At 42.0% G+C, this 18295-nt stretch overlaps 1 protein-coding gene across 1 annotated transcript in view; it reads left to right on the forward strand.

The window, feature by feature from the left end:
* Positions 1-18295, forward strand: part of smoc1 (SPARC related modular calcium binding 1) — a gene marked incomplete at both ends in the record, with an annotated part of 74077 nt that overhangs the window by 19020 nt on the left and 36762 nt on the right. Inside the window, 4 exons of the mRNA XM_080751022.1 lie at positions 10344-10509; positions 11108-11191; positions 16718-16836; positions 17889-17988. Coding sequence (XP_080607148.1) covers positions 10344-10509; positions 11108-11191; positions 16718-16836; positions 17889-17988 — 469 coding nt within the window. The remainder of the gene's footprint in view (positions 1-10343; positions 10510-11107; positions 11192-16717; positions 16837-17888; positions 17989-18295) is intronic.

The following is an 18295-nucleotide window of genomic DNA, read 5'->3' on the forward strand; positions in this document are numbered from 1 at the left end:
CCCATTCACTGTCTGACAAGCTCTCAACTTCGCTTCATCACCAGAGTTTTATTTACCTTACAAGCCTTTTGACCTGCTGACACATTGTTACGATGGGGAGTTTTGGTGTTTATTATAGCCCATAAATGTTCAATTTAGTATTTAAATTTCCTAGTAACTTATTACATCAATAGAATCTTTTATGGAGGTTAGGAATAGTACACAGAAAAGAGAGATTAATAAGTAATTTGTTTTTTTGCATATCCGTTTGAGATGCACATACACATTTATGGTATACTGTACTTTACTGTACTGTACATACTTATTTGTTATTTTATACATTTTACCAGAGTGGCACTTGGATCATTCAGTCACAGTATTAACACATTACATGTTGATGCAACTGATTCTAACACTTTATCTCAGTCTACTCTGCCAGTAACCTACCTTTTGACTTGTTTCAGTTAGACTGTGTCACTGTGGTTTCATTTTGTTCTGTTTTGTTTCAAATGTTCTAGGACATTATCTATTCTACACTAGTACACTACAGTATGCTCACTATGCTGTCAGACCTGTCAGCACTGGGATATATGGCACTGAAGTAAAGACACACAAAATCTTTTCAGTTTGGCCAGTTGGGTGATTGGCAGGTTATTTATTACTAACCTGAATCTAATTTCTTTGTTACAATGCTGTGTTTTTCTTCTTCTTCTTGTTTACCTTATTACAAAAACAACTACATCCAGATTTGTCTGTTTATGCTTGTCCTTTCTTGCAAGATGTTCATTATTATACAGACACATCAGTGGTTCTCAAACATTTTCATGACAAAGACCCACACATTTATTTGTATGTATTTGGCTGTGAACCCCCAAGATTAAAAGGCACCTATTTATTCAAAAATAAGAAATCTACAAACTCACAACTTGTCGCGATGCAACTCATTGTGAGCTTGTCGATTTGCTATTTTTAAATAGCCAAAGTATAAAATAGGGTTAAAGTGGCTAAACTTTTTTTGATGCTACATTTTTACCTCATGTAGCTGGGGACCCCCTGGAACCGCCTCAGGGACCCCTGGGTGTCCCCGGATCCCAAGAACCACTGCTCTACATGTATTATAGCAGGATCATTAATACAGACAACTCTACAGCTAGTTAAACTTCTGTATTGTGGTAGTTGTACAGTAGGTGGAGTGTGCCAGTGCAGCCCTCAAACCACAGGCCTCAGAGGTACATTAAACAGTCAGGATTTTATTGTAGAGGGAAAGCAAGACGGTGTGTGAGGGAGGGACAGTCTTGTGGATTTGAACAACAGAAGGGCATACTGTGGTTCCACAGGCAAGTGGCTTAACCATAACTACACCATCGACGGGCGCCATCCTCTTCTTAAAACAATATTGTGATGCAGTGCAGAGCCGGACAGGAGTCTCATGATGGAAATGTCAGAGATCTGCTGCTTGAATGTCCCCCGAGTTGTGAAAACAAATATTCTGTGGAAAGACGTAGTGTAATTGGGAAATATTTAAAGCATGCTTTTATTGGCTATTGTCACATACTTAGAAGTTAGGGAGAAAAGGAATTCCTTACAGCATAACGACGGCTTTCTGAACTGGATTATTCTTTCTTTTGACTTCTTTTTGTGTTGTTTCCACAATATGAGTGATACTACTGCACATCACAATCATCACAATCAACTAAAGAATAGAATACAGCTGGACAGAATTGAAAATGTATATGTTGTATAAACAGGCAGGATAAATTAAACACAATCAAATCAGCAACAGAGATTCCAGTATGGTGGTAAAAAGTGCAATCGCTGGTGAAAAGCTTTTGTTAACTAATTAAAATTCAATAAGGCAACGGCATACTAGACCAACAAATAGATGAACTCTGAGAGACTTCAATTAATCACATGAACCCTCCCTATCGTCCCTATTCTGGGAGGGAACGTTGGGACAATCTTTGTGAGCTTGTAGATCGACTATTTCCGGAAAATACATTTCGTGTAGAGGGTAGAAAAATAGAAGACCTAGTATACATCACACCGTGTCCATCTTTGATCACATGACCACATGGGGTGGCAGCCTGCATTACATACCATTGTAAACAATGGAGCGATGGTCCCAAAATATGAGTTCTGTTCAACCAATTTCTTTTCCAAAAGGATTAAATAGAAGGGCTACAGTAACTGGATTGATTACATCCACGGTAACGATATTCAAGGTAAGTTAGGTTGCAACCTTACTGTGTACAAAGACTTGCTATCTGTGTGCAGTGCTTGCTCCACCATCATATTAACTATTTGTTGTTAGATTGTTCCTGATTAATATGCAAAAATCACAATACAGTAAGTTAATATGATGGCAGAGCAAGATCCTTTTGGGGATGTTAAAGTTGTCATCTGCCCATTTGTCGATTTGGTCAAAAGAAATTGGTTGAACAGAACTCATATTTTGGGACCATCGCTCCATTGTTTACAGTGGTTTGTAATGCAGGCTGCCACCCCATGTGGTCATGTGATCCAAGATGGCTGCGATGTGAATAAGGTCTATGAGGTACTGTACAGTACAGTATACAGGATGTATAATGAATAGCAAGTTGGTTAAAACCCAGGATTTTGTTGTGCAGACAGGACGTCCAAAATAGAGAAATAGATTGCCTTGTTGTAAATCTCTTAAGAAGGACTTAAGTGATGAATGGTGATTTGTATATGTGATACTCCGGTCATGCACTAGCTCATTGATTACTACAGTTACCTTCTGCATGCAGGGGTGTCACACCAAATTCTGGGCCCTGGGTACTTTAACTATTGGAAAATAGCAGATATACAAGCTCACAGCACGGCACAGAGTGCCGCGCTGTGAGCTTGTATAGGCCTATATAGCTAAAGTATATAGCCAAAGTATGAAATAATTCCAGGCCCCTCCACCTTGGGCCCTAGTAACTCAGTCCCACTTTCCCCCCCTTGTGACGCCCCTGTCTGCATGTTGCGCTGGGCTGCCTGATTGCTTTTTTTGCTGCTTAGACCGACGGAGAGAGTCTGTCTCCAAGCAACATTTCATGTTGTTCAAAATAGTGCTCCTTTTTTATTTTGTTATATATTTATTTAACTTTGAGAGCGAGACACACACAGAATATATGTAATTTATGAGCTATTTAGTGATTGTTGCGACCGTAGGTCGCATTTACTATCAAAACCTGCACAAACTGTGAGTGAGTCCGTCAGTCAGTCTGTCTGTCACACCTCACACATCACACTTTTTCCCTGCTTATATCTCCGCAACCGTTGCCCCGATCCATGCCAAATTTTGCACACACGTTCCTTGGCTGCCAAACTACAACCTCCAAGGACCCCCGGGGCTCCAGGGACCCCCAGGTCCCTGGGGGACCCCCAGATGTAAGAAATGACCAAATGCGCAAACATGACCAAATGACCACCCCAACGGGGCTGCTCACGGGGAATTCCCGGGGACCACCGACTCCTGGTGCTCCAGAACGGATGCAAAAGTGGTGGCGCCCCCAGTGGAGGACCCCCTACACTGCAGCTCACATAAAATGCCGTAACTCCGGCTAGGAGCGACCGGGACAGCCGGGGCCGGTACCTATTCGTCCGCCTTGCCGGCGCGGAGACCCCACCCCTCATTTCTCACATGGCCCTCTTCTAGCGCCACCATGAGGCCGATTCTTGCAAAACACATTTTTGGACACTGCTCCTACAATTTTCGCCCTAAAATCACGCAAATCGGTACACAGTATGTCTACACTCATCCCATCAACATGAATCTGTCCCATATAGCGCCACCTCCAGGCCGATTTTTAAAAACACATTTTTGGACACTGCTCCTACAGATTTTGCCCTAAAATCACGAAAATCACTACACAGTATGTCTACACTCATGTCATCAACATGGATCAGGAAGATTTTGGCAAAACACATTTTTGCCCTATTTGTGGAGATAAGTGACCTACGGTCGCTTATCTCCCGATTAGGGAGCCTTACTGGTGTGTACGTCTGTGATTGTATGTGTGCATGTACAGGCTTTGCATAAACCATTGTGTCAACATGGCCCCAGATGCTGTGATAGGATTTGGCATTGCTTGGACTGGAAACTGTGCCCTTTGTTTCTGGCTGTGTTTCATTTTCCACCGCTGTCCTCCCTCTGTACCTGCCCTTAATGAGATCTCCTGTGTCAGATCAGACTCAGAGCTCAAGCCCATGCAGTGTTGTGCAGTTCTCTGGTAATTGTTGGAGAGACCTTGGGTAACAAATGCATTCAAAATGGGGTTTTTATCTGGTGGAAACCAGATCAGTAATCACCTCACTTTCTTTGACGACCATTGAGTACCTCTTCTGGATAGGCTATTCATGTCACATGGTAGAGCTAAGGGCCAATCGCAGGACAGTACCCCAGGAGTGCCCTTCTAGACAATGGGGCGCTCCTCCAGGCTATGGGGAAAATTAGCTGTTGGAAAAAGTACTCAAATGTTTTACTTAAGTAAAAGTATTGTAAAAGTATCAATACTGCACTGTAGATGTACTCAGTTATAAGTAAAAGTCCAGAATTCAAAATGTACTTGAGTAAAAGTATGAAAGTATTGTCATCAAAATGTACTTAAAGTAGCAAAAGTACAGATGCGACACGTTGTGATCTTGTAGTGTAGACAGTAGCGGCCTTTACTATGTTTCAACCGTCAATTGAAACGGGCCGCGGCCGTCAGGGGGGCCTCCGACTGCCGGTCAGTCTAAGTCCAAATCACGGCCAATGCCAATGACAGTCCATCGAAAACCCCCTCTCACACTGGGGCCCCCTTTCTGTAACGCGCTGCCTAATGTCCTTCCCCCCTCCTCACTCACACACTCAGTCAGTCACTCTGAGCAGACAGCAGAGGGGGAGAAAAAAGTTGTCTGAAAATAAGTTGTTTAAACAGCTTGGAAACCATTCGCTGCCACTGGATTAATAACTGATCATCAATACATCTCAAATAGGGATCTACTACCTTTGGATGTTCAATTGGAGAGGACAACAGCAACACATTGAAATCCACGTTTTTAGGCTCCAACCGCTTGCATTAGATCCAGAGAAATGCGATGCGATGCGTGATCATTTGTCTTCTCTTCAACACTGCGCATATTTTACAGCTATCCTAGGCTGTGTAACGTTAGGTTAACGAGCTCGTTGACCCTCATTTGACATGGGCATAGTCTGGCTTGTGCTGCGTGTGTCAACTGAATGCATTAGCCCAGATATCAAGTAATCATGATCTCCCCTCATGCTAAAATGACTTTAAGTTCCACTTCTCCCCAAAATGTATTTTCCATCATGAATGACAAGCCTATACTATTGTTGCATTTAGGCTCTTTATTAAACTATAAGCCTGTGTTTTATTGCTACACAATAATGGTAAATAAAGTAGCTTACTCTCAAATAATCCATCCATCCATCTTCAACCGCTTATCCAGCATCGGGTCACTGGGGTAACAGTTCCAACTGAGATTTCTAGAGTTCCTTAATAATAATAATAATTAAAATAAACAATACTAATGATTATAATTGCGACCGTCAGGTCGCAGTTACTATGAAAACCTCCACCGCCTGTCTGTCCGTCAGTCTGTCTGTCACGTCACATCACACTTTTTTGCCCCTATCCATGTGAAATTTTCCACACACAATCCTTGTCTGCCAATCCACAACCTCCACCCTTCCAGGGACCCCCGCAGCTCCAGGGACCCCCGCCAAATTTTTTAAAACACATTTTTGAATACTGCTCCTACAGTTTTTGCCCTAAAATCACACAAATCGCTACAAGTGTATGTCTACACTTATCTCATCAACATGGATCTGTCCCATATAGCGCCACCATCAGGTCGATTTTTTTAACACATTTTTGGACCTAAACTTTTTTTTTTTCTAAAAAATATTTTTTTCAAACTTTTCTTTTTTTCAATTTTTTTTCCCAAACTTTTTTTACACTAACTTCAACACACCAATCCACCAGATTTTATATTGACTGTGTGTCAATTCTTGTTTAGGTGTTTGTCCGCTATAATGGTTTGGCATAGGCCATTATTTGACTTTTTTTTTACAACATCGGTATCAGCATTTCTGCAACCGATGCGTCCCGATGTTTTAAACCTTCTGTCCCTGCCATCACCATGCTACTACTATTGGCAATACTTTTCAAAGGTTTTAAAGATATTTCTTAAGTGGTTAAGTAGAATTAGTTTGTGTTGTATTTTATATTTACTTGTTTGCTTGTTCATTGTATAATCAAACTACTAATTTACTGAATGTCTGTCCGTCCGCCGTTTGACCGTCTGTCTGCATGCTGACATCACTGATACTACACATTGTCGCTACCATGGTCACTACAGTGCCCAAATTTGGAGCTGGTCGGGAGGGCGGCCTGACGGTGGACGTCACAAACGTAATATGCAGACTTGGAAGGTGTACTTGGCACAAACACATATATCTGTCATGACAATAGTCACACCAGGGACCATGTTTGGCCCCCAGGGGCCACAGGCACACAGTTGCTCCAATACTCACCAAACATGGCACAAATGCTGCTCAGAGATCTGCCATGACAATAGTCACACAAAAATAATAATAATTTGCACACCTACAGTATGTGGCACTATAGCAGTGTTACAGCAGTGTCAACTAGGTGACCATGCTCTGATTACCTCACTGGATTTGAAATGTTAAATGTGTTTATTTGTTTATTTGACCAAATATCGGTCAAAACATCTGTAATCATAATTTGACCCAAAGATCTGGCATCGGTTGGGCTACTTTTTCTATACAGAGAATCAGGCCTAGCAGCTGCAAAAGCACAATCATCACAAGATAAGATACACCAAGCACTCCCTGCTGTCTGTTCAAATAGTCTGGCAATTGTGGTACAGAACTTGCAAAAAAGGAAAATTTATTTGAAATTGGGATTTTATATGTTTTGTGTAACGAGGCATCAGAGCAGCTGCAAAAGCAGAATCATTACAGGTTAACCCAGTGTCTTTTTCAAGTAGCATGAAATGGATTTTTGCCAGACCCATGAAATGGGTAGGCCTACATAAGCAAATGTCGGTCTGTCCCTTTTCTATATAAAGGGTATATATGATGATGACATGATGATGACATGCCTACAAAAGGCATGATGTCATAAATGATGATGACAGACAGGGGGTCTGGCGCAACCAGGTTGACCTGGTCTAGTTAAGTATTCATTTGCCCTTTTCTTCTTCGTTTTTTTTCCCCACTTAAACATTATGTACTTTGTTGACCGGGATCCCCAAGAGCTATCCTTGGCCAACTGCTTTCGTCCATCTACACCAAATCTCTTTGGCAAAAAGATCTGAACTTCAAGCGCACAACGTGTTGCGTTGTGATGTGTTGTCAGCTTCTAGATCAGCTATTTTTGCAGAATGTTTTCCCCCAGAACAGGGAGTCTATATATATAGATATGTGGTTAAGCTTATGAAACACTTCAGGATGACATCCAGAAAACTTAAAGGGATATTTCACTTTCAAACATGTTTGGGGTCATTTTATCGTATATTCAGGCTTTTGTGAGCACCCCAGACAGTTTTTTAAGTTGCTTGATTCCGTTTTTCTTTGTAAGTTTGAAGTTACAATGGGTTTGTATAGGAAGGGGGCGTGTCTGATAAAATGAATATCAAATATCTAAATACTGAAAACTGTCTGTAGTGTAATTAAGTAGACGACAAAATGACCCAAACATGTTTGAAACTGAAATATCCCTTTAATAGACCATCTAAGTCTGACATCTCTGCTGTTAGGGGGCACTACCACTTAGGTTCCCATTGTTATTTTTTGTGTTGAAATCCCCATTAGGGAATCTAAGAACGCCTCATAGTGTTCCAAAAATAACCAAACCACCCCGGCGATTTTAGCATCGACTGAAGGTGGAAATGTACAAATTTCCCCAAAGAGTAACACATTAAACGCCAGAAACGAGTAAAAAAAAAAACCAACGACTACATTTCCCATGAACGTGGCTAGTAGGGAACAGTGATTTCAAACCTGGAAGTGTCCCGGAAGTGTAGGCTAATTTACGACTTTTTCCGGCAGAATTCTTTACATTTTCTCCAGAAACAGACTATATCAAATGTGAATGATCATAAACGATGCAGAGCCATCCCTCTGACAGAAATGCCTAGATGATTTGTTTATGATCTAAGATTCCCCTATGGCAATTTCAACACAAAAAATAACAAAAGCGCCATCTAGCGGCATAAAGTCAGGACTTGGGTTGTCTATTGGTCTACTGTATAACCACTGCCCTCTTCATTTCAGAGTAATCCTAACTTTCTATACTAAAATAAGTGGGAGTCCGTACTGGAGAACTGGTGATTTAACACTCATTCCCAGCCAAATATGATTTTATCATCTTTTTTAGGTAGTCCCAGTCAGCCAGATCATCTTTCATCATCTTTTATCACATTCTGTTGACACCTGTGCAGAGGGATTAATTCAATAGGTACAGATATTTGACTGCACAAGTGTTAACAGAATGTGATGGAATATGGTCAAAAAGATGATGAAAGATGATCTGGCTGGGAGTACCAGGAAATTAGAATTGGCTGGGAATGAGTTGAACAAAAATGTATTCCACAAAAATCACGTGAACAGCCAGGGTTCTATCTTCAGTATCATCCGTAACAACAAAAAATATCACTTCACTGTGTTAAGTGTGGCCTCACTCACAGATATAAAGAGCTAGATGCCTCGTTCGCCTCTGCAGTTCATTGGAGCGACGTGCAACAGTGTAGTCCGGACATCCTGGAAAAACTAAGGGAACGCTGTCAGTCAAAGTGACTACTGGCCAATCACAGCGCGATTTTTCTGGGACTTATCCAAGGACTACAATTCAATTCAACAGAGCCAGTTCCGATGTTGCGCGGCTCAGCTGTTCTTACAGGCTGCGTACGTAAAGACCCGCCCCCACCTACCTCTGATTGGCCTAGCAACTTCCCTATGTGTGACGCACGTGGAAGCAATGCACACGTGATTCCCTTAGTCCCTCGATGCACATGCATCAGAGTCGAAGGAGGCGTCTACCTTTCTATGTCTATGGCCTCACTTCTCTCTACCTGAACAAGAAGAAAACACAGCACCAAGCACATCCCATAAACACAGCACCAAGCACATCCCATAATACACCTCTGCAGCCCGCCAACTACTTAAAGGCATACTTATAGGCACATACCCCTGGCCCTGTGAATATAGCATAGGGTTACAGGTCTTAACTCATTGTTTGATTATTTCAAAACATTGTCTTAGTAGCAATAACAGTGTTACCATCAGATCACACACAAGATGGGACAAATCGACTGCTCCATCCATCCATCCATCTTTTCAAATAGTTGAATAAGCTGTGTTAAACAGCAGTTGGCTCAGGTGTGCAGCTGTTGGTCTGTCATTCATGGTAGAGGATTCTGCTTCACACCTTTTCTTTTTTACTGTTATTTTGTTTTCTTTTTTTCTTTCTTCTTCTGCTACTTCATGTTTTTGGCCAAGTATCTGTTTGCTCTGAAATCCCTTAGACTTAAGATAGATATGTCAGATGGACAGGAAGCCAAGAGTCATTATGACTGTCAGGGGGAAGTCCTTCATCCAACAGTACAGTAGACTGGATTCACTAATAGATCATGAGTGAAGGTGTGTGTGTGTGTGTGTGCGTGTGTGTGCGCGCGTGCGTGCGTGCGCGCGTGCGTGCGTGGTGGGGGTGTTAAAGAGGATTCCCATCGCATTGACTGTGGTTTGGCTGCTTTGAAACATAATGATGGTTCTTTCAGACTACCTTCAGCCAAAGATCGACAAGATAAATTAGTGTCCATGTTGGGCTTCCATGTAGACATTTTGTAGAGGCTTGCACATGACCACATTACACTAAATGAAGATGGCAGTGTCTGGAGAGTGTGCGCAGAACACAGTGATGTATTGAAGAAAGTGTAATTTGTACATTGTTCCAGCCAAATATGAGCATGAGATTCCACTGAATTCAGTTCAGCAACTGTTTACTCAGATGGGGGAAAACGCGGTTTGAAAGGTGTGCTCTGGAAACTAGCACAAAAAAAAAAAAAATGTTGGAAGGAAAGAAACAAAGGAAGAAAGTGAAATAAATGAATGGACTGCATTTATATAGCGCCTTCAAAGTTCAAAGGCACTTTACAATGTATTTCAAGGACGGGTGGGGGGGTGGTTGGCGATTGGCGATTTGAACCCAGGACCTTGTGATTTATAGTACTTGCACCAACTGATACAATCGCAACATTGTTTTGCACATCACCTCTACTCGCACTCAATGTCCTTGCTTACATTGAGTGTATTTCTATCCCTGCAGTGGCTGATCGGAGACAGGGAGAGCCACTGTGGAATCATCTGCTCGCGGACACAGGGGAAGCCGGTGTGCGGGTCCGATGGGCGGAGCTATGACACAGGCTGTGAGCTGCAGAGGGCACGCTGCAAGGACCGCACTCTGACGCTGGCCCACCGCGGCCGGTGTCGAGGTAAAGGAGGCCCAAATCCCTGCAAGTGTGATCCATGCCTCATGCTTGCTAGCGTGTGCACAAAGAATTTGATATGTACTGTACTTCTAAACATGCTTACAAGTGACACGCTGTAAGGGCGAGAAGCGACCGTCAGGTTCGGTAGAAATCTCCCCCAACACGCACGCACACACGCACGCATGCACACACAGAGACAACGTTCGGTTAAACAGCTGTCTGTGAAAGCCACAGGCAATCAGCAACGTGGCACAGAGCCATGTGAGTTAGTGTTACGCAGCATTAGCATGACTCACTCACAGACTTGAGCGTGACACATGGACTCACGGACATGAGCTAGACGTTTTCATTCTAACTGCGACCTGACGGTCACAACAAACACGCATGCTGCACTATGCACGCACACATGCATGCAGGCAGGCATGCAAGAACATTATTATTCATAACCAAATAGTCATAGAAAACAAGTACTGTATGCACACATGCCATACAAACGTGCACAGTTGTTTCTCATAGTATGCCTGTGACACATTTGTTTACTATTTGAGATGGCTGCATGACTGAGTCTGTTCACTAAATGTTCTTGTGTTTTTTCTTTTAGGTAAAAACTGGGTGAGGATCGACCAGCCGCCAGTTGTCCCTGCACCAACCTCCTCTTCTGAGGGACGGGACTTGGAGCTGAAAGGTAAGGTCCTGTCCTGTTCCTGTCCTGACTCCCACCGCAAAAATCCCCTCAATGATTTTGAACAATGGCCTGGCAATAGGCTGGGAACACTAGAGGGTGAGTCAAGTCGACTCATAGTTTTGGCTCTGTTTGTTCTCGACCCTCTGGTGCCTCCCAGACTGGTGTGTGTTCTTTTTTGGCTGATGTGAAAAGAAGGAACTTGTCATAGGGTTCTCCTAAAAAAAGAGAGGGGATTGTTGCCCTCGTTAGTCAGTGCTCGTTAGTAAACAATTGCCGCAAATGTAACTATATTCTCACTGCGTTTCTCATGCCTCATCCTAACCCTAAATGGAATAGAAAGTATTGAGGCAGCAAAGCATTTTTTTGTGACTTGAAAAAAAAAAGAAAAAAAAAGAAAGTGTTGTATTGTAGCTGCAGTACTGTAGTATTATACTAGTATAGGCATACTTTTTGGATACACATTGTGAGCTTGAAGATGGAATATTTTCAGTGAAGAGGTTTGCTGTAGAGGCAAAAAAGGAGGGAAGTATGTAAGGTTTAAGTGTTTGAAATGCTCCTCTCCTGTGCTACCTTTACACAAGTATCTCAGCTCTCTGCTTTCCAATGTAACTGTCTTTATAAAGAAACCATAAAGAAGTGCTCTTAGTAGACAACTGACTTTCCTCTAAAAGAAAAACTCCAAATCAAAAGGAATGCCAACCAGAGGAGTGGGAGTTAGCAGAGCTGAACGAGAAGATGTCTTTCATTTTCCACCCCTCGGTAGGCGTGTAAGTCTTTACAGACTTTGATCATACAACTTCCTCAGTCTGTGGATGCCAGCCATTCAACAACAGCAGAGATTGATAGGGCTGGAGTCAAGGTTGGAACATGGCATTTACGTCCTTGGTTTCGGCTCCCATTCCCTTTTAGAAAAATAACAGCAACAATATCCATTTTTGATTTGGAGTTTTTCCTTTTTTGCTCACCCTCTATAGGGTAATACATGATTTTATTTCACATCTGAGATCTTCCAAGGAAAGGAAGGAACGCTTTGCAAAGCTCCCTTTGCCTTTGAAGAAGGAACAGACCAGTTTAGTTATAAGATAGTGCTCAATTTAACAAGACAGGTCAAGAAAAAATGTTTGTTTACAATGGCAAGGCCCTAGCAAAAGCTTTTGGAAGGGTGGATAGGACTTGGATTAAAGTGCATGCAACAAATACACTTGACAATCAGACACTTAAATTACTAACAGATTCCAGCAACAATAGTATAAACATGAAGGAAAACAAATAGATTTGACAATTACTGTACCTGACCATAAAACAACCACAGTCACAACTCTGACTCGGATTAAATTATCCCACTATTATCGCATTATTTTTCAAATCTAGAGGTTATGGTTAGTAAAAGTATTATTTGGTTAACCATGGATTATCCTCTATGAACTAGCATAATGTACCATGACTTGTTAAGTACCATGGTGCCAAAACGTATTATAATGTTTGAATGTAGCCATGTCACTAAGTGGATAAGTCATTTTAAATTATACCCTCACTTTGTCCTCTTGTCTTTTGCTTCAAGCATTTGGTCAGGATTATGTATGTGAGCACACTGTTTGTTATCCCTAGCCAACTTACAAGCACATGTGTGCATACGCAAAGGCATAATGAAGACATTTTAAAATGCTATAGCCACTGGTCGTAAAGTTGTTGTTTTTCACAGCAATGTTGCTATAAATCGGGGTTAGCGGTCAGGACCCATTATGGGTACAGGGTTGTTTGTGGTAGGTCCCCATCTGAGAGCAGTGCAAGCGTATTTTAATGAGCCTGCATCCCAAAACAAGACTGAATTAGACAGGTTTTAAAGGTCTGGGAAGTCTTTTTGTTTATCTTCTATCTGTTCTGCTTGATGACATCATTGCCCACGCCAGTGTTCTCACTGAGCGTTCCGCTAACTGTGTTAACCATCACCCAGAGAAGGGTTATGTAGAAGAGCATACATGCACTTTATCAACACTAGCAACAACACACGAACCCATGTACAAATCAAGGAATACATGTTTGATTTATACTCCACCGTATGTCGGTGTCAAGCAGCAAAAATAGCAGATCTGCAAGCTTGTAACGCATAACGGATATGATGAGTTGCGACCTTGTAGATCGCCTATATACCAGCTTGTAGATTGTCAATTTTTTGATATTATAGATAAGCTATTTTCGAACATGTAGATCTGCAATTAAATCAGACAGTAATCTGAGTTATGTTTAGTTTGGATTCATTCTAGTTTATTATTTCAGATTAGTTCCAGATACCCAAGAGTAGTTTGAGTAGTGATGAAACTAAAACATGCACAGCAATAATAAACATACATGAAAATACACAGTCACGTCTGTGGGAGCTTGCCAGTTTCTCCATTGGAGTATCTGGTGTCCTCCTGAAGGACTCGATGACAGTAGAGATTCATGTACTTGGCCTGGCCCCTCAGAGCTGCAGTGACACAAATTCAGCTCAGTGTTGATTTTGACATCAAAATCCAATTTAATTTTAGTCATAGACTTTTTGACTATGACTAAACGTTGACAAAATCAACACTGTCTCAGCTTTATCTGTGGTTAGAAGATGTTGACCAACAAACTTTTAACTAAGTAGACCAATCACGCCACAATACTAATTTCATACTTTTAGGCTTGCTTTGGTGCCTAGACGTGTAGTGGACTAGTGGTAACGTTTCAATATACATGACCATCGGACTTAGAATATACTAGTACAAACCAAGCTGTGTTCCTCATAGCCTGACTCAGTGTACCCAGGGGCGTCACACCAAATTCTGGGCCCTGGGTACAAGGATTCACTGCGGGCCCCCCATGAATGTTAACTATTGAAAAATAGCAGATATACAAGCTCACAGCGCGGCACCGAGTGCCGCGCTGCGAGCTTGTATATCTGCTATTTTTGAAAAATCGTGAAAATGTGTGCAAGAAACCTATGTCAAGGACCCCCAAGATGATATGTATTTGGCCACGGACCCCCATCTCAAAATATTTAGTTCCAGGGACCCCCCCCGGAAGCAAAATTTGAGTTACACATGTTCGCTTAAAAAATACATATTCAAAGATTTGCACACATTTTCACGACTTTTCAAAAATAGCAGATCTACAAGCTCGCAGCGCGGCACTCGGTGCCGCGCTGTGAGCTTGTATATCTGCTATTTTTCAATAGCTAAAGTTACTAGGGCCCCTCCACCTTGGGCCCTGGTAACTCAGTCCCACTTTCCTAACCCTTGTGACGCCCCTGAGTGTACCTACATATGGCAAGCCATCCATCACTGAGAGAAGCCAGTGAAAGGCAGGTCAGCAGGTGCCAGGTGGTTAATGTTTAACCTGTACTGGGCATAGCGTGTTGAAGCATGTGTTCAGTACTGTACGCTATGCACACTACGGCAGGCATGTGCACACACATAGACATCAAAGGGGGCTTGAGCCCCTGCCCTTTTATCCATCTGTAAAAAGTGCCCTCTCCAGACCATGAATGCAGTTTTTACTATGGTGAAAGAAATGCAAATGCCCTCTTTCCATGCCATCCTGAAGGCAGCATTCAAGAGTGTTGCCTTGTCCAAACTCTCCTGAACTTGAATGCAGCATCTTATGTTGAAAGAATTGCCCTCTCTGTGTAGAAATCCATGGCGTTATGCCACATCTCCAGCATTGACTTGATTATGCTTAGTTCAGTGTGGTATCAAGCATTGAAAATAGCTGACCTCCAAGCTCACAACGCGTCGCAGTCGATATTTTCACCAAAAGGCCATTTTAGAAATGTCAGCCCCTGCCTCTCTAACATTCTCTGCACGTCCCTGCACTACGGTGTGATACTCTGAAGGACCCAAACAAAATTGGTAGTGCTAATGTAACTCTGATAGTGTAAAACATGTCCCAAAGGTGAAGTTCAGGCCTTGTTTAAAGTTTTTAACTGAGCAGGGGCTGTTGTCAAGACTTTGTTTTGTGGAAGTGACATTTTGTTCCAGTTTAGGTCGAGTCAAGTCCAATTTAATTATAGCACATTTTATATGACCGGCGTAGACTCAGTGTGCTTAGTTTGATTTAATCTAGTTATGTTTAGAATAATTCTAATTTATTATTTCAGTTTAGTTTCAGTCAGTTACTCAAGAGTAGTTTGAGCAGTGATAAAACAAAAACATGCACAGAAATATAATAAATATAAATGAAAATAAATTAGATGGTGAATAAAGATGATTTATCTTTCTAGAAACTTTCTAGGATGTGTGGGGTAATTTGTATGAGAATCCCAAATTCTAAATATGTGTGTAATTTTGACTTGCTGTGATGAGCTATAGTGCTGTTTAGGCTGCAGCTGGATGCATAGAGGGATGGAAGGAGTCAGGTCAACAAGGGTCGTTTTATGGAAGCCTTGTACGCTGTAAAATCCAGAGTGTTAATTAAACTCTTAGTGTAACCAATTGAACCCGTAAATAGTTCATTTGTTTACATTTGTTCGCTGACAAGCTGGTCGAATATGATCCTGAGTCCGAACGATGATTGAAAATTATTCAACATATTACACAAGTTGAAATTGTATGCAAGTTTTTATTTAAATGTATAAATGGTTATTATATAAACTGTCTGTAAGCTGTAAATTGGTGACATCTGAGGTGAAAAAGCCTATTCACTTCTATGGACTAACGTAGCTTATAATTTGCCTAGCTAATTATAAATAATAATTGACAGACACTAATCAAAGATATGTATCAATTATAAATGATCAGATATAAATACAAATCATCATATGATCTCGGGATCCACATGGGAATGACATGGCTCCAATGTGGATCTCGGACCAGCATGTGACTTTTATGAGGTTAGCCTGGAACCAGACCAATCCGCCTGGGCAAAAAAACATGCCCTTGGCGAATATGGGTCTGGCCTCGCTCAATTGTGAATCCATTTCCTCTCCCCCACAGGGCCCAGCATTGGTCTGGTCTAACCAATCGTGTCCAGAGCAATTTCTTTAACCCACACCTTGGAAATGAAAATTCTGCTCGCAAGTCCAGACTAATATCCGATACTCAGTGAGGAATTAGTACGAGCAAAGCCAGGCTAATCAACTGTACGGTATATATGTCTCCAAATTTAGGCAGGATTGCAGCCTGATCGGACCTCATTGAATTCCTTTCTAAAATGAATGTATAAATATTTAAGACATAGCGAAAACCTGTGAAGAAATGCATGGTAGTTCAGCGGTTTGAAAAATCTCCGGACAAACACACCGACACACACACACACACACACACACACAGACCGATCCTCATATACTATCTGCTACGGCAGATCCATGTCGTAAGAAGAAGGAAAATACTGTATACCTGGTCATAGTTTTACAAGGTGGAATGTGAAAGCTGTCGTGGCTCACATTGGTCCCGATCGATCAAGCACTTTACGGCCAAATTACATAATATAAGCCAGATTTAGTCACTTTATTTACACTATATTTATGACCAGATTGATGAATTGGGCCCATTGTGATCTTTACAGATGGAGGTGGAGGACAATCCAAATGCAGAGTTGAGAGGAGCCAGGCCTTGGAACAGGCCAAGAGGCCGCAGGCGTCCACCTTCATCCCAGAATGCAATGAAGACGGGACCTTCGCCCAGGTCTGTATGACTGCCTTCATTTATCTCCTCTCTTCTAATGTCTGTCGTTGGCTCTCACCATGTCTCATTCACTCTGTGTCTGTCTCTGTCTGGCTTACTGTCTGTCTGACTTTTTTTATTGATACCGTAGGTCGCAGTCACATCTTGTCAGTAATGTCAGTAACGCCTGTCAGAGTATGGGTAACGCCTCAATGTCCTGACCTATGATATCACATTGTTGTGACATCACATTCCGTCCTTGTCCCTTGTATGCCCCATATACCGGTATGGTTGATCCCTGATGTCATCAATATTAAGCCCATAGCTTGGAATGCCCATATATGGACATATTGTGTTAGTCTCATGTGGTCATAACATAAGATATCTATGATGTCAGACGTCAGTCATATCCATATTAGGGAAAATATTTTGTGCGCATTTTGTCCAACTTAGATAGATGGAGATCTCTGTTTTTTCAAAAGTTGGCACTTTTGTGCCAAAAGACGGAGATCTCTTATAAGACAGAAATCTCTTAAGCTGATTAATATGCCGTTATGTACACTACAGTCCGGAGCGATCCTCGGTTGCTATGAGACGAGTGCATACAGAAATAACCCAGAAACAAAACAGACTCCTCCATCCGGTTCAATTCTTCTTCTGCAGAAAAAACAAGCTTTTCTCTGGTTCTGGCTCTCCACAGCGCCACGTGCTCCCTTCCACACACTGTGTAGTGGTGCCTGGGCAGCGTTACAACAACAGGGTGGGAAATGTTTTGAGTCGCTTAGACAGAGGACAGCCTCAGTGTGCTCCACAGAGGAGCAGTGAGCACACGCACCCACGTGCGCACGCGTGATCGTCGTTGGAAAACACTGAAAGTGTAAACGCTGGCAGAAGTTATAGGGTTAATTCATAAATAGCTGGCATGAAATGTGTTAAACAGCCAACTGCAACTCGAAATACACTTAACCTAATGAATTACTGGTTAGCTGACTTTATTTATCATGGCATACTGCTATTGTATGCTATATTTCCTGTCTTATGTATGACTAATTTGTATGTTTCTGACTCCCCAGGTTCAGTGCCACACTCTGACTGGGTACTGCTGGTGCGTGACTAGTGATGGCAAACCAGTGAGTGGTTCCTCTGTACACAACAGGACCCCAGTGTGTTCAGGTACTGGCACAGAGGACCTGGTAGGCTGGGGGAGGAGACTTCTAGCCATTAACCATGTCCCAATTCTGGGCATGTCATAATATGGGAACATTCTGTGGAAATAGGCAAATATTCTGCTAAAATAGCAGAATCTATAAGCACACAGCACAAACGCGAGCTTTTTCACTATTTGACATCAAATTATAGGGTATAAGTGGTTAAATAACCAACTGGGTATTACACAATGAAAAAACAAAACAAAAAACAAGGTGTTTGATGTCGTAATCTTCTTGAGGATCTAGAATCATATCCTTTGAAAGCCTATCCC

The sequence above is a fragment of the Nannobrachium achirus genome (genome assembly GCF_963921795.1).
Source record: "Nannobrachium achirus genome assembly, chromosome: 20".
Taxonomy (NCBI): domain Eukaryota; kingdom Metazoa; phylum Chordata; class Actinopteri; order Myctophiformes; family Myctophidae; genus Nannobrachium; species Nannobrachium achirus.